Raw genomic sequence first — 23167 nt, 5'->3', positions numbered from 1 at the left:
TGCACAGTATTAGGGAATTTCAGAGAGCCCTGAGAAATGTCTGTGAACCAAGCCCTGAGAAGGAATTGTTCAGGAATCTGTATCTGGCAGGCACTTTGTGGATCAATAGTATGCAACAGGACAAAACTGAGTGCCCTTTATTTTCCTTCTGATGCTCTCTCAAAAATGTCATAAGGCATGAAATGGAAACATAACTGGATTTGAAAGCTAATGACAGACATCCCCTGTGAATCATCCTGTGTGTGTGCTCCCTGTGGTTAAGTGTTCTGAGGGAGGGGAAAACCCATCTGTGAACTCTTCATCATCGCCCTGGGGACGCTGCTGGAGAGATGACTTCATTCAGGGGACTGCAGAAGGTCTCTCTGGTGCAATGCATTTCAGTTTAATCTCTTTATACTGCGTGGCTTTGAATGGACTAGCAGGGAATAAAGCAGGGGTCAGGCTCTGAGAAGGAGAACAAGCACTTATTTTTCACTAGGGTGCATATGCATGGAGCTGTGGCTCCCCGTGTGCATGAGCTTGCAAGAGAACTGAGCATCCCTGCTGCAATGTAGAGTTTAAACCTTCCTGCCTGGCAGTGTGATGGGCTGCTTTTTGGTTGCTCTGATTTGCTCCCACAGCAGAGGAACATGGCACTCCACATCTGGTGAGCATCTCACCACCTCCACAGAGAGCACAGCACGTGTCTGAATGCGTGCCTTCATGCTCAGCCCTGCCAAACCCAGGGGTATCCTCTGCTCTCTGCAAAAATGTGGAGACTTGGTTGTACTTTACTAGGGAGGAGTGGCAGAAGCATCTTTTCTCCTCGTTGTCTTTCTGAGCAGCATGATAGGTACAGCAGGAAGGGAGGGAATCTAGTGTGAATAATGCTTTTTGGAGCGTTCCTGGGGATGGGAGGGCTGTGCAGTTCTGAAGGCAGAGCCTTTTGCACTGAGTTATCTTTAGGCAGCTGTGCGAGGGCAGCCTTAGAGCCAAGCTAAGAAAGCAGTCATTTTCTTTCACTGTTCTAATTAAAATAATTTTGGTAGGAAAGAAACTCAGCATGAATCTCGACTGTTTGTTTTGATACTGGAATTCAGGTGCCTTTTCTTTTGCGTCTCCTTGCCCAATTTTCCTGCATGAGCATCTGTCCCCTTTTGTGTAGATTCCCAGAGCAGCTATCATTTCCAACTGTCATCTTAACTGCTGCCCTCTCTGCTTTCCCAGTTCTAAACCCTTACAGCCCCATTTGCAGCCTCACCATATGAAAGTAATGCTCACGTATGCTAAAAGGGTGCCAATAAAATCAGCAAGAGGAAGGGATGGATCTGCCTTTATAGGCTACCATAAATATGTTTCCTCTTTGTACCACGGGAGAATGAGTTTTAATGGGAAGGCTGGAGATGCTTCTTTTGTGTGCTTGGGATGCAGGAGTGGAAGGACTGCCTTAAAAGAGAAATTTGTGCAAAAGCTGAGGAGAGAATCTTGTTGCTTCCCCTATCTCTTAAGTGTTGAAATAAAAACACTCTGAAACCACACACGGGATGAATTTGCACATGGGCTCACTTGTTTCAGGCGGATGCACAAAAGCACGTGGGCTTGTGTAGGACCACTGAAGGAGGAAAATTTGGGGCTCACAGCTGGAACGGAAGTCTAGGAAACTCTTCCAATGGGAAATGGGGTGGAATTACAACACTTAAGCAAAACTGGCAGGCCAGTCTGTGGAAGTAGAAGAATATGATACTGCGCAGAAGCTCCTTTTAGGCTTGTGCCAATTCCCTGGTCCAGAGAAAAGGAGGAAGCAATTGTGCTTCTGTTGCTGGTTTGCCTGGGAAGGGAAGGAGTGCCAAAGCAGAGCTCTCTGCCTCATTTAGCCCAGCTGGTAGATAACAAACCAGGGGCCATATGGTGCTTCACCACCCAGATTTCAGTGGCTGCCCTGGGAACAGGGGTGGGATTGCTGGCCGTAGGGTGGCCCTGCTCCTGGAGCTGGGGGAAGCAGACCCTGCCGAGAGCAAATGAGGCTGTTAAGGTCAGGGGACATTCGGTGAGCATCTTTCTGTCAACCTTGCTCTGTGCTGCTTGGCTTCTCCCGCTCCCTTCTGTGCCTCCCTGACAGCTGTATGGTAATTAGCCCTTGCTCTAAGCTGATTGACTGTGAATGGGAGGCACGGGGAGGCGGCAGGCAGGTGGTCTCCAGAGGCCAGCAGGCTTCCTCCGCCTGGTGCCCCTTGCTTTGACGGGAGCCAACGGCAGAGCTTACTGCTTCCCAAAAAGGAGTAGGAGGGGTAAAGGAGAAGGGGCTGAAAAAGAAATCCCTCCTTTCCTGCCAGCCTACGGTGCTTAGCAGAGATGCTGCTCTAAGAGAGCGAACGGAGAGAGGACGCAGCTGCTCCCTGCAGAGCCTCCCTTACAGCTGGCATCATGAAGATTTTCAGCAGGCTTGAATACCTCCTGGTAAGGAGACTCCTGCAGCTTTGGTTTAACTTGGGGAGAAAGTTCCGGGGGCGCATTTCCCTGGGGGGGGCAAGGGGTGTGCCTATAGGGCTGTGTGGTACGACCCAAGTACAGCTTTATTACTGCAGGGGAGCAAATATGCTTGGTTCTGTCTGTGGCGTGGAAAAGGCTAGGGCACGGTACAGATCTCTAAGCATCATTTGCTGGCAGGCTGCAGAGCAGGGGGGGTTGTTTGGTGAGAGGAAATTCAAGAAACAAAAAGACCGTAGATGGGGTTTGGCTGTAATGAGTGAAAACTGACTGTGCAGAATGGAGATATACATGGGGGAGGTCTCCAAATTCCATCTGCTTTGGAGGATGCCTTGGGTCATACACAGTACATATACCAGGTAAAAATAGCCAGATAGAGAAAGGCTCGAAATATATTTGGGCACCAGAAGAGAACAGAATGTGCATGCACCAGTTTTGTGTAGAAGGGGGTGTGTGCATCCTTAGGGGCTGTGAATATTCCTCTCAGTTCTGCTATCCTTGGAATCAGAGCTGAGCAGTCCCACAGCTTCTCATTTAGCTCAGAAGTTCTGTTCTGTGCATGGGTGTACGTAATGTAGTTGTTAAATAGCGAGCGTCCTTTCTTACTTAACAAAAAAATAAGGGGCACTTTTGGATAAAGCCTTTATTTTCTATGAGGGAAAGCATTTGTCACGTGCTGTTATTTTATTTCAATCGATACCACATAAGATACCACCAAGTGGGCAGAAACGAGACCTTCCTATCTCAGGGAGCAGCTCGTAGGCAGGGCTGTTTACTTAGAAAACACTCCCCTGTCAAAAGCATCCAGGGAAGGTGGGGGACATCTTCACTCTTCACATTAAATCTGTGATGCTGGAGGTGTGTTGAATTTCAGCCATTGAAATGCTGGTCTCATGGGAGAAAGCAGAAGAGCTTGGCTGGGTCTGCAGCACCAGCATCCCTATGCATCCCCCCTAAGGATGGGAGAGTTGGTAGTGGAGAGGGCTGAGAGGCAGCCTTGAAACAGTGCTATTTTCTTTCCCTGGTCTTCTTGTGCTTGCATGTGTTGGGTTTTTTGCTTATCGTTTCCTGGTTTGAGTGTCTCCTGTAATGTCCTTTTTCACGTCCCTCTGGATGTGACTCTTGGGATTGATTTCATTGCTGTTTCAGCAGCAGTCAGTGTGCTCCCATGGAAACCAGCGTGGCTTCTAACATATCTGTTCCCAAGCAGCTTTGTTTGTAAGCTCAGGCTGAGGGGATGGGGAGGGGATGTTGGACCCGGTGTGATTCATTGAAAGTGGCTGAAATAAAAGGGAAGCAGATGATGGCAGAGACCTGGCTTCTTATTTTGGAAGACAGTGGGTTTCTTTTACCAAGGTGTGATCCAATGTGTCCCTGCTGTCTCTAATTGTGATCGCATTGCAGTTGCAGCTGAAGCCATTCAGATCTCAATCCTAGGATGGCTTTTCTGTGCTGAGCTTCTATTTTTTGTGTTGCAGAGACAGTGAGGTCCTCAATGCAGGCTTAATAAATCAGTCCCGAGTCATTCAGAGCAGACAGAGCAATAAATAGCAATGATGGGAAGAAACAGGGAAAAAGCTGTCTATGACAATCATGCATTAAAGCCTCATGCATAGCAGGAAATGGGAAAGAGGGCCCAAGGGAAAGCATACCTGTGTGCTCTCACTCTGCTTCGTCAGGCCTTTTAAAGTGGAAGCAAGCTGCTCTAGGTGTTGTGTAATGGGGAAAAGTTCCTATTCCTTCGTTCCACCTGCAGCCAGGCAGCCCCTGCTGTGCTTGTGCCTTGCAAGAAGTGCTAACAGGCTTTCTGATGTGCTTGGCATCAGCTCAGCCAGGACTCTGCCTTATTTCCCAGAACTAACAGGATTAAAATCTTTTTGTGTCAATGAATAAAACAGACTTTGGGCCATTTAATGGCAGCTCTCCCTCTGTTAAGGGGATTCATTGTCACATCTGGCTGTGTTCAGCTATGGCCACACCACCATGCTGTTTCAACACCACTGGGAGGATGATCTTAGCTTTCTAAGCTGGCTCCCAGCTGGATTCCAAATGTGTGCATGTGAGGTATCAATAGATGTTCTGGTAATTCCTCTTTTCAGTGGCTGTGTAAGAAAGCTCACAGTATAAGTGTCTGCCTAGGAATGTGTCATTGGAGCCTGTAGTTGAAGCTCGCTCTGATGTGCTGGATGGAACTCTGACAGTTAGGGTTGAGCTGTCTGAATGGTGGATGCCTGAAACCATCCTGAGTCCAGCCACGATTTTACCTTCTGGCTCCATGAGCCATTTCTGTACCTTTTCTTTTCAGCCTTTGAAAAGGAGAAATGACATCAATCAGGGGATAAACTCGGGATTATTTTTTTCCCCTCCCTTCTGCACTGGGGCTGTCCTTCAGTGTGGTGTTACAGCAATGATCTGATGCATTTCCCAGCAGGGTGTGATGGAATGGAGCAAGCTGCCCTCTGAGGATCAGACTGGAAGGTGCCTAGGATAAGAGGCTGATAGCTCCTTACCCCTCAGCTCTCCCCTGGTTTCAGCCTGCTTTGCAAATCCAGCTTAGGGTCTGCTGGGCATATCCTGTCCTCCAGTAGCTCTGTTGACAACAGTGGCATTGCTCTGGAATTACACAGGCAGAAATATAAGTTAAAGGCACACCTGGCTCCACTCCCCTGACTTCCAGTGGATTTACTCTGACGCACGTGGCCCATCTGTTCCTCCTGCTCTCATCAGCAGTACATCCTCCTTACCCTCCTACCCTGTGATTAGATGAGGACAATTGAAATCACATGATTAAATTCAGATCCTCCCCTCTATTTTGTACCCGTTCCACAAAGTGTCATTTGTAAGGTGCCCTTGGAGGGGTTTTTCCTTATTCTGTGCTTCTCAACAGATCTTTGGACATTTGTGTGGTTTATAGAATGGAGCAGTTTCTCATCACATTGATAGAAGCTGCTCTTACTTGGGAGCAGCTCTATGAAAATCACACATTCAATGGTTACAAGTTAGGGGCTGTGGATGCCCCATCCCTGCAGGCATTCAAGGCCAGGCTGGATGTGGCTCTGGGCAGCCTGGTCTGGTGGTTGGCAACCTGCACACAGCAGGGGGTCGGAACTGGATGAGCATTGTGGTCCTTTTCAGTCCAGGCCATTCTATGATATAGAGAGGAAAATTTCCTCTAGCCTTTGTTTGCAATATGTACACAAAGGACATCAGCAGAAAAGAAGTCCCCCCAGTGGGATTTACTCCTTTATGGCAAGAAAATTTGGGGCTGAGCAGACCTCCTTTAATTGTGTGCCTTACAGCAGAGTTTCTAATGCATAATTGGGCATCATGCTGTTTTTCCAAGGGATGACTCAGTCCTGTCCCATTATATCTCCTCCTTCTGTATCAGTATTCTTCTGATTGTGACACCTCCCAGGCAAGCTGGCATCTCTGAACGTGAAAATAACTCATCATAATGAGAGTGAAGTGCATGTTGCCTGGCAACGCAGCATCGCGAGGGTCTTCGTGTGCTGAGCTGGGAAAGGCACTGAGGTTAATGGGGCTGCTTTGCACCGTGCTGCCAGGTCTCTGGACCAGGGTGTGCAGGGGAAAACATTCCCTCTCAAGAGGGAGGTGTGGATGGAGTGCACATAGGAGAGATGTGCCTCAGTTTCCCAGGAAGTTGTTTAGGTTTCCTGACCTAGATTCTCTGGAGAAGGAGGCAGATGTAGCCCAGGGAGAAGAATCCCATGTTCTGCAGGAGCAGCTGCTATTCCTCTCTGCTCTGTGTCTTGCTCAGCAGCTGTCAGAATCCATGAGATCTATCTGGTGAATCAGTGCCAAACCTGACAAATTAGCTCTGATGGGTAGCATAGCATGGAGAATCATGTGAGTGCAAATTGGAGATGGCGGATGATGATAGGTAATGAAAATGGAATTGATAAGTCTTGCTTCCCCTCTGGAAAGCTTCGTGCCTGTTTTCCTCGTGCACAGATGGGCTTTGCTCTTGTTCCTGGCCCTTTGCAGGAGAGTCAGCACTGCTGCTATGTTCTGCCAATGAAAAGCACCTCCGTCCCTATGCTTCACACTGCAGACTGCGCCAGATATTGGTAACTTTGAATTCTCACAATAATGAGCTACCTGCCTTTCTCCTTATCAGCTACCAGAGTGGGAAACGCAGCATATATAGCACATTCTCCACCAATAGGGATGGATAAGCTTGCTGCAATGAGGATTGTTCCTGGCTGCTATTCATGGCTGCAGCCCACTACAGCAAAGGAGCGCGCTGTGAGAAAGAGCTCTGTCTGAACCTCACAATCTTGGCATAGGTTTCTTTCTTTATGCTTTCAACAGGCTCATCTCCATCTGGGGAATGCAGCCGTGTTAGAGCCTCAGTCTCTTTCCATGTGCAGGACTTCTCCTATGATGACTCAAAGGTGGAGTTTAATGTCGATGCCCCAAATGGAGTGGTGATGGAAGGCTACCTCTTCAAGAGAGCCAGCAATGCTTTCAAAACATGGAATCGGTGAGTAATACCTCATATTTTATTTGATATCAGGGCCAAGACTCCGAACACAGCTAATGCCATAGGAAAGTTGTAAATTAATAGCAATTAAGAGGAATATGTAATGCAGCGAGACGTGCTTGCTTTTAAAGAGTATTTTACCTGTCTGTTGTGGGAAGGGGAATAGGCAGGAGTGGAACTATCAGCACTACTGCTGGGAGCTGAGAGGTGGCTGTCTGAGCACTGACCCTGCTCTTAATTGCTTATAAATATTTCAGCTGATAGATCACCAGGAATGCTGGTCTCATATGGCGCCTGCACCAGTCAGGAGCTGCCAGAGACCTTGGGAAAGTGGAAGCAGAGGTTTCATGTTCTAGCCTTGCTTGATATTTGTGTGTTTAGCTTCCCTTGAGATTGTTAATGGGTTTCATTGATGGTTGTGCAGGAGCATTCAAACCCTTTCAATTAGTTTGTAATGCAAGAGATCAATGCTTTTTTGACTCACGTTTCCTCCTGTCGCTTAACAGGGAAATGATGTAATATTATCAGATCCTGCACTTGCCTATGGGATACACTCTATATGCCACAGCAGGGTTGAAATATGCTGTCATTAGACTTTGGAATAAATAAACACTAAGTGATTCAGTGAACGGTCTGTGGGATGCACAGATATTGCCTGTGTTTGCATGGAGAGAAGATCTGAAATTACTGCATCTTGGAATTGGTTGGGTCAGTGAATCCTTCCTGAAGCTTGCTCCAGTGCTGCTAAATTGGATTGGAATGTTTTCAGAACGTTTTTAACCCCTCAGGCTGTCTCATCCTCTGACATTTAAGCACTAAGTTTGCATTTGAAGGAACCAGAAACTGCAGCAGCAGCTACAACCCAATGCATCAGTTGTTGGATTTCAGTGCTCACCTGGAACGTATTGTAGCTGCAGTCTTATCAGCCTTTTAGGAGTTCCTGCTTGGTGTTTCATAAGCATGGCCCCTGTCCCTAGACATGCGTGCTTTCACTGCACACCACGCATCTGTGCAGAGGAGAAGTTCATGCCAAAGCGTGGCAGGTTTGTGCTGAGACCTGTACCTCGAGAATTTAAGGGGCACTCTGTAGGACACTTATCTTGGAGGGAGCACAAACCTCTGAGACCTTCTGATTGTCCTGATGTCTGAAGTAAAGCTTATGTCAAAGGCTCTAAGTTTTCCCAATCCCCCAAATCTCAGCTGTTCCCCCACCCCCGTGTCCTCCTGCATCCCAGTCACACGCTTTGTATCCTCCCTGCAGTCATCTCAGTCTCTTCGGTCCCACCCACCCTCAGCCATATCTGCTGGCATTTCAGCAGCTCCCAGCTCCTGTCACCTACCTACTCATCACCCTCTTACTGTCACCCTGCCACTCACTGGTGGTGCCTCCCCCTCGTGAGTGGGGTTCAGGCAGTAGAAGCAGCAAAATCCCCTGTTTGGTTCAGGCTAGGAGCCAACACCAGAGAGCAATGGATTCCTTGGGGTGGCAGAGCAGGAGAAGGCAGCTGCAAGGAGCAGGAGTGGAAACCAGAACCTGAGAGAGAGAAACCTGACAGCAGCAGAGCTCACTGAGCACAGACTGTGGCTGTCACAGCAGCTCGGAGATGCAGAACCAGATGAGCTCAGCAAAAGGGGTTCCCACGTAGGTGGGATGGCCTCCAGTTACCTGCGCTTTCCATTTCTTCACAGACATGTCAGATCCTTTATTACTGATGTCTTTTATCTCGCTCTTTAATCTTTCAGCAGTGATGAAGGAAAGAGAACCCTGTCTCATCTCATTTTCCCAGGGAACCGAGTTCCTTTGCAAAACAAGTGTGATACATGCTCAATTGCCAGCCTGCTGCAAGCCTCTGACTATTTATGCTCGGATATTTCCGTGCTTTCTTCCAGAAAGATGATCAGGTTGCTAAATCTTAGGCTGTATCTTGGACTGAGGAAGCATCTTGGGAGGGCTGGATTTAGCATTGCAGATTAAGACACCAGGGAATTACCTCTAATATCAGCATCATTTGGACCTTCTGTCACTTGTATCTTAATGGGAAGCTGGCAGCTGGTGGTCCCCTAAGAAGGCAGATCCCCTTCCCACGCACATGTCCTTACTCTGGCCACAGCAAACAGGAGCTTTGGCTTTCTGTTTGGCATCCTGTTGGTTGTAGTGGCTACTGAGAGCTCAGCCTGGTAGGTAGCTTGTTCTGTATGAACAACGTGTGCAACCTGTTTGTATTATTTTTTCCAACGCTGGTTGTAGCACTGCCAGTTAGCAGGCTTTTCCAATATATATATATATTTTTCTTTTTGCCACTTGGAAGTTTCTTCATTATATCAAAGAATTTCTGGCTTTCCCCATGACAGCTTGGAGAGGCAGGAGGCACACTGCCTGTGGCACGTGCAAGCAATCCAACCTTCCCAGTAAACACCAGGTTACCTGCTGTGTAGGTCCATCAGCCCTGACCAGTGCAGTGTATCCCACTGACTTCTACCTGCACGGGGGCCAATGTGCACACAGACTTCTGCTCCAGAAATCCTAGGTAGCAATATGAACTGCCCAACTCATTTCTTCCCTTCCTTCCTCCTTCATACACATCAATGTATCTCCGACAGTTGCTTTCACAGTATCTCAATGCCAACAGTCATTTCCTAAGGCTGTAAATCCTTTGGTTATTCTCCGACGAGGGCATTGGAGAAGCGTGAGTTTGACACTTGTTTTCAGCTTCTCTGAGGTCTGCTGTTCACTTGTTCTGACCTCTGTCTGTCTGTCTTCCCCCAGGAGGTGGTTCTCCATACAGAACAGCCAGCTGGTGTACCAGAAAAAACTAAAGGTCAGTGAGGCTTCCCCAGGTGACACTGGGCAGATTGGCCAACCTGATGTCCTGCTTTGCTGGGGATTTCTGCACTGTGATGAGGAGAGTCGGATAGGGTCAGAGGTTGTGGGCACTGTTGTGCTTCAGAGTTAGGTGGTGCTGAGAACTAAGCAGCAGCAAATGGTGTTTGTGGGGATCTTAATACTCATATTCAACAGAGGAAGTTAGCGATGTTAGTAAGCTGTATTATGTGTTTGTTGTCCCACTGTTAGGTCCTATACAGCCCCCTCCTATTGCTCTAGAGTTATCCTGTGATGGGCTGGCTCTTTTCTTTTTTTTCTTGACCTAGCATGTGGTAACCAGCAGAGTTTGGGGAGGAGGTTTCTGAGAAGCTGATTATGACAGATTCAGAGAGCTGACGGAGCCACCTGTTCTCACTCTTTCAGGATGTCCTCACGGTGGTGGTGGAAGACCTGCGGCTCTGTACTGTCAAGCCATGTGAAGACATAGAGAGGAGGTTCTGCTTTGAGGTTGTCTCACCTACCAAGTAAGTTTGGAGGCTTCCCTGTGTCATCGTCGTGGTTGGTAGGCTGTATATAGAAGTGCTATAAATTTGATTTGAGCAGATGCTGCCCTGATCTGTTCACTGATGACTGGCAGATAGCTCTGCCTGTCTTTCAGAGTCTCCATGAAGTTCATCAGTTATCAGCAGAAGCTGGTATCCAGGCTGTGCAGATCTAACGTCCATACAGACTGTGAAACTGGCAGCAGTCGTCTTTCCAAAATAGCTGCATTCATTTCTGTCCCATGCCTGTCAAATCAAGGTGCCACCTCCATTGAAAAGGCTACGTGAGGACAAAGTGGGACAGTTTTGACCAAGACTTGCATCCTCTCCTTACATTCTTTCCTACCCTCTGCTTTCCCTCCCAGGAGCTGCATGCTGCAGGCTGACTCGGAGAAGCTGCGTCAGGCCTGGATTCAGGCTGTTCAAGCCAGCATCGCTTCTGCATACCGGGAGAGTCCTGACAGCTACTATATTGAAGTGAGTGAGGGTGCAAGGAAGATCCCTAGTGGGATCTCACAGCCCTGGCAGTGGGCTTCTGAGCTGTGATGTGTTTGGTGTGGCTGAGTAGACCATTTAGAAATACCCTTTTTGCTGGTGGCTTTGCTAATTCAAAGGCAACAGTGATAATGAACTGCATGCGAGGGAAAGGTGTGCCTGCAGCTGCACTCCCAGAGTTGGGAGGGGTGAAGCACAGTCCTGTGGCAGTAACAGAAAGTAATGAGACTTTACCCTTTGCCTTCCTGGACTAGCAGTAACTCATTCCTCTTCAGGTATTGCTTCCTGTGAGTGCCTCTGCAATGCAATGATCTGATGTTGGTCCTTCCACAGTGCTTTGCAAATCCTAAGTCCCTTTTTGTTCCTTGCAGAGACTGGACCGAACTGCTTCCCCATCAACTAGCAGCATTGATTCTGCTACCGACTCACGGGACCGCAGTGTGAAAGGGGAGACCATCTTGCAAAGAGTGCAGAGCATCCCTGGGAACGACCAGTGCTGTGACTGTGGTCAGCCAGATCCCCGGTGGGCCAGCATCAACCTGGGCATTCTGCTATGCATTGAGTGCTCTGGTATCCACAGGTATTGTAAGCGTGTTGCCAGCGAGATGCTTAGATTGCAAGCTCCTAGAAAAAGGTGGAGATTGAGTTATGAGTGTATAGTGTATAATGTTTGTACAGATTCAAAAGTAGCTGCTTGCTGCAGCATCTGTGTGTGGGAACATCTGTGTGTCTGCAGTGCTGGTTCCCTTATAGTAGCTGCAGAGTAACCCAGAACAAAGGACACCAGGAAACAGCCTGAATAGTAATATTTTGGCTGCAGTGATGGTATTTAGCACTTGTTGTTTATGGACTTGTTTTATCCATATTCCACCCATATATAACTGCACTTCTGAGCATTGCCTCTGCCAGCAAACTGAACTGCTGCATCACCAATCAACAGCACACACTAATGAGCCATCAAACATTGATGATGTTCACCTCAAGTAGGGAATCCTTACTAGGGATGTAAAGACAAGGGAAGTAGAATGGAAGGATTCAAAGATAAATAGTACAGAAGAACAGCTTTTAATGTGAATAACGTAACAGGATTGATTTATATCACTTAAGCATTCCTACAATAGCTTCTACAATCATTTCTGTTTTTGAGGTGTTGTAACCATTTCAGTTTTCTTCCTTTTGAAGGAGTCTAGGTGTCCACTGCTCCAAAGTCCGATCTCTCACCCTGGACTCCTGGGAGCCAGAGTTACTGAAAGTGAGTGTTGGCTTTTAACACCAAAATGTGGAAAATGCTGGGCAGGGGGAGGGCAGTCGTGCCTGGTAGCAGGAGTAACTCCTCACCTGAGTACTTCATTCTCTCCTGGTTGTATTGCAGCTGATGTGCGAGCTGGGGAACAGCACCATGAATCAGATCTATGAGGCACAGTGTGAAGAACTGGGACTTAAGAAACCAACAGCAGGGAGCTCCAGGTGAGTTTGAGTGCATGTACTGCTCCTACCAGCTTTGGGGAAAGTTATACAACCCCACTGACACTCAGCTCTACTCTGAGAAATCTGGGAAGCCAGACAGTGGGGCTGGCATTCAGTGAGGGCCCAAACTCTTGCTGAAGACATGATGTGGTCTGGGTCAGCCCCTTCCACTCTCAGCACTCCTCGCTTTTGCTTTGAAATGTTTTTAGGTTGGAGCAACTCTGCCTTTTTCATTCAGGCCTCAGTGGTTTTTAGGGCTCAAAGCAGGGTTGAGGAGCTGAGCCAGAGCAGCCTCATCTACTTGTAGCTGTTTGCTGTAGGGGAGCGGTGTGACCCTGTGCAGGGTTTGATGCTGTTCTTCTCCTAGGCAGGACAAGGAAGCCTGGATCAAGGTGAAATACGTGGAGAAGAAATTCCTGAAGAAGCTACCAAGTGGAGAGGCTCTGGCAGAGAACGAGCGGAAACCTCGACGTTGGTGCGTGAAGAAGTGCCAGAGGAACAACAGCACCACAAAAGCACCCACAGCTCGCAGGAAGTACCGCCACGAAGCGGGCAACGCATCACCAGCCATGTTGTCATCAGGTGGGAACCTCCCTGCTTGGGAAGGGCTCTGGCTGCTCTCAGTGCTTTGGAATGACTTGCTGTGCAGTGTGGTCTGCTCCTTGTGTTTTGGTGGTGTGTGTGGGTACAGTTATGGCACCAAGAGCATGAGACACACAGCTCAGCGTGTTTAATTGTGGCTGTAGAAATCTTGCATTATTCATCTGTGCATTGTTAACTGCTCATTCCCAAATCTCTCTCAAACAGCAGCCACACTGGAGAGGAAGTTCCGTCGAGATTCCCTCTTTTGCCCTGATGAACTGGACTCTCTCTTCTCCTACTTTGACACTGGTGCTGGTTCTGGCCCACGCAGTAAGTACAAAGAAAGAAAGAAGGTAGCCCTGCTTCTGGCAAGCTTTACCTCCCAACTCTTCTAAGGCATGTGCATTGCACCAGACTTAAGGCAAGGTATTGGCCTCACTGGAGAGGCATTCAGCTGGCCAAATCACAAACATCCTGGGTAAATATATGAGAAGAGTGATGGGGAATTACTTCTAACAACTCCAACCCGTCGCTCTTTTTATTGCTCTTATAATTTTATTATCCCATCCAATCAGTCCTTGGTGTTCGCATTCTGGTAGATGGGGTTTTTTTCCCCCACATTTTGACTTCCAGGCTATGCATTCCATCAACTTTTTTTCTGGTTTTAGTTTTGGCTTTTAATTTTTATTTTTATTTTTCCCGTGCTGTGTTTTTTTTTGTGTTTTTTTTTTTTTTTTAAAAGCAAGTCTTACTGCGGACAATTTTTCTTTTTGTGTTTGTGACAAACTCCCCTCATATTCCGTCCACCTTCCTCTAGGTGCCAGCCACATCTCTATGCAGCATCCGCTAACAGGTGGCCCATGGAGTGGCAGTGGCATTGGTCCCGGTGGGAGCGGTATGCCGTTCCTCCTGGACGGAGGTAAGGTGACGTTCTGGCAGCTAGCAGCAAAAGAGACACCCAAATTTGACTTGTTCCAAACCAAGCAGCAGAGGCAGTTATGTGTTTTCTTGCAACTGGAGCCCATCCGTGCTCCGGGTGTCAGGCTTTACTACATTTGAGCCAGCTTCCTTCTGAATGATGCCAGTCAGGCTGGTGGCTGAGCATCACTGGGACGTGTCTTGGTCCTGGCTGCACTGGCAGACAGCAGTTGGAGTGCCTAGCTTCAGAGTGAGATGCTGTGCGATGGCTTTCAGAGACTTACTTTCCCAATTGCTGAAACTGAGAAGGGTCTAAAGTGCTCAGTTCAGATTCTTTTGTGGATCTGGATGCCAGAATCAAGACTGTGCAAGCGCCACAGAAATTGGTGTGAGTCTGTATCTTCCATAGGTGATGTCACTACCGCAGAAAGACAACCCACTGACCTTTGTCCTCACATTTGATGTAGTTCTCTTCTGGATCAGTTAGTGGACATCACTGTCCTAATCTTTAGCTCCTATGGAGCACTGAATGAAGCTCAGCAGTGGTGGTGGTCAGTATGGCACAAGTGCAACAGCACTGAGCAACTGCAGTGGGAAGTCTGCATGTAGGTCTGTTAGCTTCTGTGCTGTCTTCATTATCTGCCTTGGCTGGGCAGGTATTACTTGTGAGCTGTAATTTCAGTAGCATTTATTTAGACACCCTTCTTGATTTAGTACCTTAGATTTAGCTGCTTTGAAGGTTTCTCTGGGCAGCCCTGAGGTTGAGCTTTGTTGTTCTGCTTTGGTTTTCAAGGCTCTTCAGTTCTTGCAGGCTTCTCACTCTTTGCTGTGACTGCTCAACTCATGTTTTTGAAACGTTTTGCCTGGCTTGTTTTTCTTTCTTATCACAGTGATTTGAGCGTAGGTAAATGTAAATCATGGGCACTTAACATCTTGAGTTCTGGGATGAATAAAAGATAGATGCCCTGAACCCTGACAGTCGCTGGCATGCTAAATGCAGCAGGACACAGAACCCAGCCAGCTTTTCTAAGGAGCAGGGCAAAGATGATGCCCCATCCCTGTTCTGCAGATGCAATTTCCTCGTTGATTCTTCCTTCCCTTCATTCATCCTCTTGACTGCTTTTGAATCTGAGTTCAAGAAGGTACAAAGTTGCTCATCCACTGACACGCTGCATGTCCTTGGACAAGCTGCTTCTTCTCTTTGTGACACCACTTATTGTGTGAAATCAGCTGCCTTGTAGCTTTTACCAGTCAAGCAGGGAAGGCGTGAAGCTCCATGAGGAGACAGAAGGGTGAAAGAGCTAATGGTCAATGCCTTAAGAGATTAAGTTTGAGATGCACTCTACTGGCATTATTTGGCCCAGTCGTGGTCAGTAATCAAGAGCAACGAATTGGCAAATGCCTCAGCAACAACTGAAAAGCTCTGGAGAAAGCACAGAGTGAAACTGATGTTATAAACAGCGAAAGCAAAGGGGTGTCTTTATTTACTTATGACACTGTGCAACCTGCTGCTAAGTTGTCTCTGCTGCTGCTCTGCTCCAGTCCACGTCACAGCGTCCCTCATGGATTGCAGCAAGTGCTGTCCTCGACAGTCCAGAGTGCCATGGCAGTGTTGGAGCATCCCTGCATGAATGGCAACGTGGGGACATGGACACCATAAGGCTTTGCAGTTTTTCCTTGGGCAGTTTTACTGAGTGGGGCTAAATGGGGTAGAAGTCTCCCTCTCCCTTGCCAGCAGTACCTGGTGCAATGTGTTTGTGATGCTCTGCACAGCCCTTTTCCCATGTGGTCTCAGCTTTGACTGGTGCTGGAATGCCCGGGTATTAAAATGGCCTTGGCTTTTCTTCTGTTGGCCCTGCAGGTCTGAGCAGTGACAGCGGACTTGGAGGAAGCACAGATGGCAGCACTGATATCCTGGTATTTGGCTCTGTGGTGGACAGCGTGACAGAGGAAGGTGGGTGTCACAAACAGGCTGGTGATGGAAGTAGGGTAGGGAACAGCTGGGAAGATGGGATGGTTATGATTATTTGGTTCCAAGACCTGCAGAAAACGTACAAATTGGAAACTCCAGGCTTTTGGGTCACGTCTTTCCATCTCTTTCCTGCCCCTCAGAGTGTGAGGTGTCGGAGGAGTCAAGTGGAGAAGCAGAGATTGAACAGGAGGCATCAGATCTGGAGGACCTGAGGGAGCTGCATCCTGGCTTGTTGATCTACAAGGCAGCACAGGCCCGAAACCTGCCGCTCATGGCAGAAGCCCTGGCACATGGTGCTGAAGTCAACTGGGTGAATGATGAAGATGAAAACAAAACTCCTCTGGTTCAAGCTGTGATGGGGGTACGTTGTGCTCATGGTCGGGAGGCTGTGGTTGGGAATGGGAGGTCTTGGCTCCAGTTTGGAGGTGACAACATACAGCGGGGTGTATGGCTTGTGCATCCTCTCAGTACTGCTGGCAGGATTTATTGAGAAATTCCCCTTTACCTTGCCAGGGCTCCTTGATAGCCTGTGAATTCCTGCTGCAGAATGGGGCAGACGTTAACCAAAAAGATAGCAGAGGCCGGGCTCCCTTGCATCATGCCACGTATATGGGACATACTGGGTGAGTCCTTTGCACGCTGCTCTGATTTGCTCCATCACCCTGGGGTGGGCAAAAGAGCTGGGCTTTGGGTAAATCTTCATCCCAAACGGTGGTTAAGAAGGCAATCTGCCCTGTGAAGGTGGGATTTCTGTTGATGGTCTTTCCTTTCTCTTGTGCAGCCAGGTCTGCTTGTTCCTCAAGCGAGGGGCAAACCAGCATGCAGTGGACAGTGACGGGCAGGACCCGCTCAGTATTGCAGTCCAGGCAGCCAACGCAGACATTGTTACCTTGTAAGTACAGCCTGGACCTTCCCTGTAGGTGGAAATGCTGCTTGTAGATAACCAGGAGGAAGAAGTAACTAAACATTTCTCCCTTTGCTTTCCCTGTTTCACTCTAGGCTGCGTCTGGCTCGAATGAATGAGGAAATGCGAGAAGCAGAGGGCCCCTTTGGACAGCCAGGTCAATATCCCAGCAACAGCCCCACTGAGCTCCAGTACAAGAAGTGTATACAGGAGTTCATCAGCCTTAATATAGATGAGTGTTAGTGACAACTTCCCCACCTTCCCTTTTGCTGTCTTGAAATGGGGCTGGATTTTTGGAAGCCCCAAGAGCCCCATCCTTGGTATACTGGTGTTTCTAGCAGATTGGTCTGTTTTTGATGCCTGAGCATATGGGTTGAAATGCACGCAGGAAGGAATGGGGTCTTTCCTCTTAGTGTGAAGTTCTCATACTTGACTACTGGATGGTTGATTTTGTGTAGGAGACTCTTGGGGCATAACCACAGACCATGACGTGTGGATTTGAGTGTGTGAAAAGTATGGGAGATGAGTTTAGCGTTAAATAAAGAAAAAAAAAACCCACAAAACAAAAACAAAAAAAAAAAGGGAAAGAAGAAAAGGAAACCCTCTATCACCAGGAGAAGCCCACCAACAACACGGTCAGACGAACCTGTCGTGTCCCTCCTTCAGTGTAGTCACCGTGCGCTGAATTCTTGTCTGAACCATTTGTTTGGAAGGGATTCTGATGGGGAGCCCTCTCCTGGCAGTGTGCCCAGCAGCCTGCTTTCTCCTGGGAGTCTGCAGCATCTGCGAGCTGCTGGGACCAGTTTAGAAAACTCAGATGTGACCTCTTAAGTTGGGAACGTGGTGTTTCTTGGGGTAAATTCTTCGCTCCAGAAGGCAAAAGAGAAGGGGTAGAATTGAGAGCGATGGCTGCCCACCTTACTTGCTCTCAGGACTATTACTAGCCACGCTCCCCTTTTATTGGCCTTGGTGGTTAGCTGGTCAAAGCCATAGCTCACCTGCTTCCTGGACCAAGATGCAGTCTGCACAGTGGTAGGAAGCGGCGATGCTAATCTTTTGAGGCTGGGAGAAGCTTGTCGCTGGCGATGGGCTTTTGTGTCAGGGAAGAAAAGCCAAGTCCAACTCCCAGTGCCAAAACGGCTGTCTGCACGATGCCATTTGGTTTGGTTTGTTTCCTAGTCACCGGATTTCTGACTTTGTATCTCTGTGAAGGAGACTTCTACCTGCATGTGTATCCCTCTGTGCTCACCCCGCATGCTGAAGCATGTGAGTAGGGCCTCTCCGCAGCTGGCCCAGAGACTTTTGAGTTTCCCAGATCCAGTGGCCAGCACAATCTTCTTCTGGTTTCTTTCCTTTCTGGTGTTATTCTTTGCTGGAGTGGGAATGTGTTTTGACTCGGAGCACTTTGTTGCTAATGTTTATGGTCTGTGTTCTGGGGATGGTTCTGCATTAGCTGCGCAGAGGTGCTGTCTCCAATGGACATACAGAACACGTGTACCACTGATAGATTGTCCTCTGGCTGGGGATTTGGATGCCAAGCTGAGACGTGCTCCTGTAAGCCAAGTGCTCCTGTAAGAGCCACTTCAGCATGCCCTCAAACTGCTGTAGACATCAGTGTGTTTCAGGACTCGTGGTGGCAACCCACAGTTGATATTTAGCCTGCCTGGGCACCTAGGCTGCTAGGTGTTGGGCCACAGTGCCTTACAGATAGTTTTGGGATCCTGAGGGGGTCTGGATCTCATGAGGAACGCAAAATACCAGGCAGAGTTCCCCATCCTCCTGCATTACATCCGCAGTGATACACAATCACACTGTTTTTCATCCGATACCTTTGACTTCTTTCCTTTCTTTGCAAACTGGCTGCTGTCTTGCTGCGGCCCTTGGTGGGTTCAGTCCTTCCAGGTTTATTTCTAAGGGCATTGGTCTGTCCTCAGGAGAACAACCAGCTCTCCACTTGAGATGGTGCCCTCAGAAACTGAACCAGCTGCACCTCAACTCCACCCGTTTGTCTGAAGGTGGAAAAATCAAGAAGCTCAGGCTCTGGCAGCCGTCTCCTCAGTTCCAGGGAGAGTCCCTGCTTCCTTAGGAAGGTGCTGTCCCACGTTCTGCTTCAGACAGGGCACCGTTTTCTGTCTGTGCAATCTGTGGCTTGAAGTCCATCTTGGGGTTTTCTCATTCCCGTTCCCTTTAGAGCTGGGAGATGCCCAGTGCCACAGCCCCAGCTGCGTCGTGACCCTGAAACAGTCCTAGTGAACACACTGAGCCTGCTGCAGAATGGTAGTAAGGGGGAATCTGGCCCCAGGGCTTTTCTTCCTTCCCTAAATAACACAATTCATGAGCTTAGCCCCATCCGCTTCCATCGCTCCACCTGTTCCGAGTGCTTTGTACTCAGCCCACTGCTGCTGGATTTGGTCCCCATTGGACACCCTTCTTGTGAGCTGAGCCTGCTGGTTTTGCAGCCAGACTGTGCCCAACCAGCACTTCAGTGCTCAGAGCAGCACAGGAACCAGTGTGCAGCCAAAAACTGCCTCTGCTGCTGGGGTTAGGAATTGAGAGACCTCTAATTAATCCTCTTCGATCCCATCTTACGCTGATCTGCATCAGTTTAGATGTTAGAGCTGAAGTGGTCTCCCCAGGTTGTGCTCTTTTCTTGAAGAAGGAGACCACGCTGCATCAAAGCTGGCATCTTTCAGGGTACTTCAGAGATGGTAAAAGCAGAATCCGCATTTCACCACCACCGTGGTCCTGCTCTGTAGATGAATTTCAGCATGGTTATCATCTAGCAACGTTTCTCACATGCACAACAACTTAACAGCACCCCAGTTGGTTTTCCAGCTTTTTATGAGAAGTTAGAAACAGGACTGACCTTTCTGTAAGCCAATGAGGACCGGAGATGTGGCTTCCATTTTTGGGTCATTTTATTTCACAGTCAGCATTAGTGACTCATAAGAACAAAACAGAAATCATGTACAGGTAGGTCCAATGAAGCTCAGACTCACTGCTGAAGTACATGAAGTTAAAGCATATGTAAATACTGATGCAAAAAGCAGTGTCTTGCAAGACAATTTATTTAACATGTATTGGTACTTTATTTAGATTCAATGTATAAAGCGACTTTGTGCACTTTTCCTACATACAGTATTGGGGGGTTTTATGTTCTTTTGTTATGGGTTTTGTGCTGTCTTTTTTTTTAATCAGTGAAATTGTTAAGTATTTAATTTATTATTGATGTGCCCAGAGGACTAGTGCAATTTTTATTCAATACAGTTTGTCTGTATTTAACGTCAGGATTTTTTTGTAGCAGTGTTAGGGAATATTTTTCAAATCCTGCCTATTTTCCCTACCATTTTCCTTTCTCCCCAACCCCCCTTTCTCTTCTATTTTCACTACACAGATGGTGAGGCATTCAATGCCTCTAGTTTGTAATATAACCAAACACTTTAGTACGTCCTGCGGTTTCTAAAACAAACAAACAAAAAAGGTTCTCCAGGAAAATAATGTTAAGGAGGCACTTCTCAATGTTTTCTGTGTTTATTTGCTTTCTTGGATTGGGGTGTGTGTGTGTGCGTGTGCCTAGATGCATGGAGTGGGAAAGTTGTACAAAACAAGTTTGTTTTCAGCAAAACGAGTGGCCAGCCAGGCTCAAGGGAAGGTCAGACACGAACACTCATCTTCTTTCAGTTCAAGTACAGCTGTATTGGTGTTGTACAACCACGTTTGAAATATTTCATGCCAAAAAACGACTCTTCTCGTTCTTCCTTTAATCTCGAAGAGTGCGTTCAGTATCTCTGTGACAGTGATTTGCACCCATGCTTAACATGAGAAGCTTTGCCTTTGTCTAGAAAGCAACATGCCAGGCGTTCTCCAAACACAGACGGACTGAAACCTGCAGATTCTGTCATCTCCTGTGTTTTTGAATATTTATATACCTGTACCAGCTTTTGAGTTGACCCAAACCTTGGAACCAGGTGTCCGGAAGCATAACCTAGGTTTCAATTTGAGGGGTCTGGCATATCACCCATTCCACGTGGGACAACTTCAAGTTGCTGGCAAGTTGAGATGATCCCCCTTGTGATCCATGTGTCATCTGGGCTTGCCTCAGGTGTTTTTGATATCACGGTCTCTGCAATATGCAGTTCCTTCGAGCAGTCTCAAGGCAAAACATGGAACAGGAAGAACAGATGTTCTTAAAGGAGAAAAGATTTGGCAAGCTGAGACTGCCATCAGCGTAAAACAGATCAGATCAGTAACAGCTCAGCATAGCCCCAAGGGGCTCTTATTATGCAAAAGTACAACAGGACCTCCTAAAGTAATGCACTGACATGTGGCTGTCCAGTGGCCTAACGCAGCTATCAGCTGCTGGGCTGCCTTTGTCCCACCTCCCGCTCACTGCCCGAGCATTATTGCTTTCAACCAAAGACAAACCAGAATGAACGGCTTCAATGTGATATTTAAACCACAGGATTGCTGATGGCAAACGTCTGTGTGTGTGTGCGTGTGTGTGTGTGAGAGAGAGAGAGCATTTGGTGCTGTTAGGTGGAGAAGAGGTGGGGAAGGAGGGACCGAGCAGGAGAAAGGAGAGTGGGAGGTTGTAAGAACGCTTTGTTTTGAGATTCCAAACTATAGAGTGCTGCTTCCATAGGATGATGATTCGTATCGCAGTCTGCCTGCGGGTTCCTCTGCCTTGGAAGGGAGCTGGGCTGAGATGCAGCCTTTGGGAGCTGTACAGCCAGCATTAGTGGGAAGACAGAATGGTTATAGAGAGCAAGCAAGGGGTGGAGGTGGGGTAGGAGCACACGAGCGTTGGTGTGGATTCCCCATCCTGGAGGAAGGCAGGCAAGCTCAGCCGGCCTCTTGGTGGCCAAATCTCCTTCTGAGCCTAAAGCCTTCACTCCAGGGCTGGCGTCTGCTGTAAATACACATCACCTGTTAACCCCTCACCTGCCTGCTGCCAGTAACACTTTGGACCACGTTTTTTAATCCCCCCCCCTCCCTCTTCTTCCACACAGCCTGTACCGACTGTAACTATGGAACCAGATATTCTGTATGTTATTATCTTTGTACCATTTTAAAGCTGTTGCTGTGATGTCTGCCTTTTTTTCCTCCTTTTTCTTCTTCTGTCTCTTGAAACACTGTTAATAAAAACCTAGATGAACTCCTCCCCTCCTCTTTCTCTGGCTTTATTTATTCACCTGGGTTTTCTTGCCTTGTTGCCTGCATTAACTGGATCTGAAACGCCATCTGTCCCCTTTTAACCTGTTTTATTTTTCCTGCGACCCACAGCTTCGATCTGTTGGCAGTGAAGCAAATGCTACGTGAACCACTGTACCCTCAGGGCTCCTCACTCTGCTCCCAGAGCTCCTCAGTGTGAAAGGCCCAAAGCCTTAAATCCTGAAAAAAAAAGAGTAAGAATTTCAAACCCTAAAAAAAAAAAGCCTGAAAACCCTTACTTCTCTCTCCATTCACCACCATGGCTGACTCAACTGGATAACGCCACACAACATGGCCGCCCGGAAGTAGGGGGTAGCCACGCCCAACATGGCCGCTACAAAACAACAGACCCCCACACTCAACGTAGCCACTCGGAACTAACAAACCGCCACACCCAACATGGCCGCCAGGAAATCCGGCGGCGCGGGAGCTCCCAGCATGCTTTGCAGCACGGCTCTCCGTGGCACCGCAGTGTGGCCGCACCTGTAGTACCGCAAGGTGTCCAGCAGGGGGCAGCAGAGGGCGCGGGAGCACCCGAGGTCACGCCCGCAAGGACCTTTAGACTCCAGGTTGCCCTTGGACGCCCTAAAAGCTTTCAGTGATCCCTGCAGCCTCCCCATGAAGTCTTGGGGACAGCAACGTACACCCAGAGCTTGTCTGCTCTCCCTTGGGTGCCCACGAGCCCTCCCAGGATGCCCGCACTGTACCACGGAGCACCCTAGAGCACTCCCTGAGCTCCTCAGTGTGATCTAAGATGCCCCAGAGGCTTTCCAGAATGGCCTTGAGGCATTCCGTCAACCCCCATTGTACTCTAGGGCACCCCAGTGACTTCCCAGTGCTTTCCAGTGTGCCCTGGGGATCCCTAGAAGCCCCCAAGGACCACTCAGTGTACTCTAGGGCATCCTAGTTGGCTCCCAGAGCTCATCAGTGTGCTTTGGGATGCCCCAAATGCTTCCCAGAGTGCCCTTGTGGCCGCCTAGGACCCCACAGTGCCTTTCTGTTGGGTTTCTGTGCCACTGTCTCATGATATTGTGATTCCAGGATGGGATAGAGGTGACGGGCTCACATCACCCCTCAGTTCATATCCCTTCAGAGCCTCCTGATCTATTATGCTCTGTTACAAGCTCTCTGCTGATGGCTGCCCTGTGCAAGGAGCCCCTGTGCTCCACGGGAACTGTCAGCATCCTGCAGGCATATCTTCCATCACCCCATATCACAGTGCCATTAAGCACTCATGCTGAGTGCCCACAGCCGTGCAGCTCTCAGCTGTGGATCTGCCCTC

At 48.4% G+C, this 23167-nt stretch overlaps 1 protein-coding gene across 4 annotated transcripts in view; it reads left to right on the top strand.

Moving 5' to 3' along the window:
- The window catches only part of ACAP3 (ArfGAP with coiled-coil, ankyrin repeat and PH domains 3), a 66233-nt gene extending 46043 nt beyond the window's left edge, over nt 1-20190 (top strand). For 2 of the 4 annotated variants that reach the window (XM_042831653.1, XM_042831656.1), the window contains 15 exons: nt 6858-6970; nt 9738-9789; nt 10218-10318; nt 10702-10813; nt 11203-11411; nt 12014-12083; nt 12204-12298; nt 12666-12880; nt 13106-13210; nt 13698-13799; nt 15660-15752; nt 15911-16131; nt 16284-16393; nt 16552-16662; nt 16770-20190. In XM_042831653.1, coding sequence (XP_042687587.1) covers nt 6858-6970; nt 9738-9789; nt 10218-10318; nt 10702-10813; nt 11203-11411; nt 12014-12083; nt 12204-12298; nt 12666-12880; nt 13106-13210; nt 13698-13799; nt 15660-15752; nt 15911-16131; nt 16284-16393; nt 16552-16662; nt 16770-16917 — 1857 coding nt within the window. In that variant the 3' untranslated portion in view covers nt 16918-20190. Of the gene's footprint in view, nt 1-6857; nt 6971-9737; nt 9790-10217; nt 10319-10701; nt 10814-11202; nt 11412-12013; nt 12084-12203; nt 12299-12665; nt 12881-13105; nt 13211-13697; nt 13800-15650; nt 15753-15910; nt 16132-16283; nt 16394-16551; nt 16663-16769 lie in introns of all 4 variants that reach the window. The other 2 variants (XM_042831655.1, XM_042831654.1) reach the window with 2 other exon arrangements.
- The last annotated feature ends 2977 nt before the right edge of the window (nt 20191-23167 follow it).

This window comes from Centrocercus urophasianus, unplaced genomic scaffold, assembly GCF_019232065.1.
Source record: "Centrocercus urophasianus isolate 14NV4802_14NV808 unplaced genomic scaffold, USGS_Curo_1.0 seq_36, whole genome shotgun sequence".
NCBI classification, from domain to species: Eukaryota; Metazoa; Chordata; class Aves; order Galliformes; family Phasianidae; genus Centrocercus; species Centrocercus urophasianus.
Note: the sequence above shows the minus strand (reverse complement) of the source record. Positions and strands in the feature narration are given on the sequence as shown.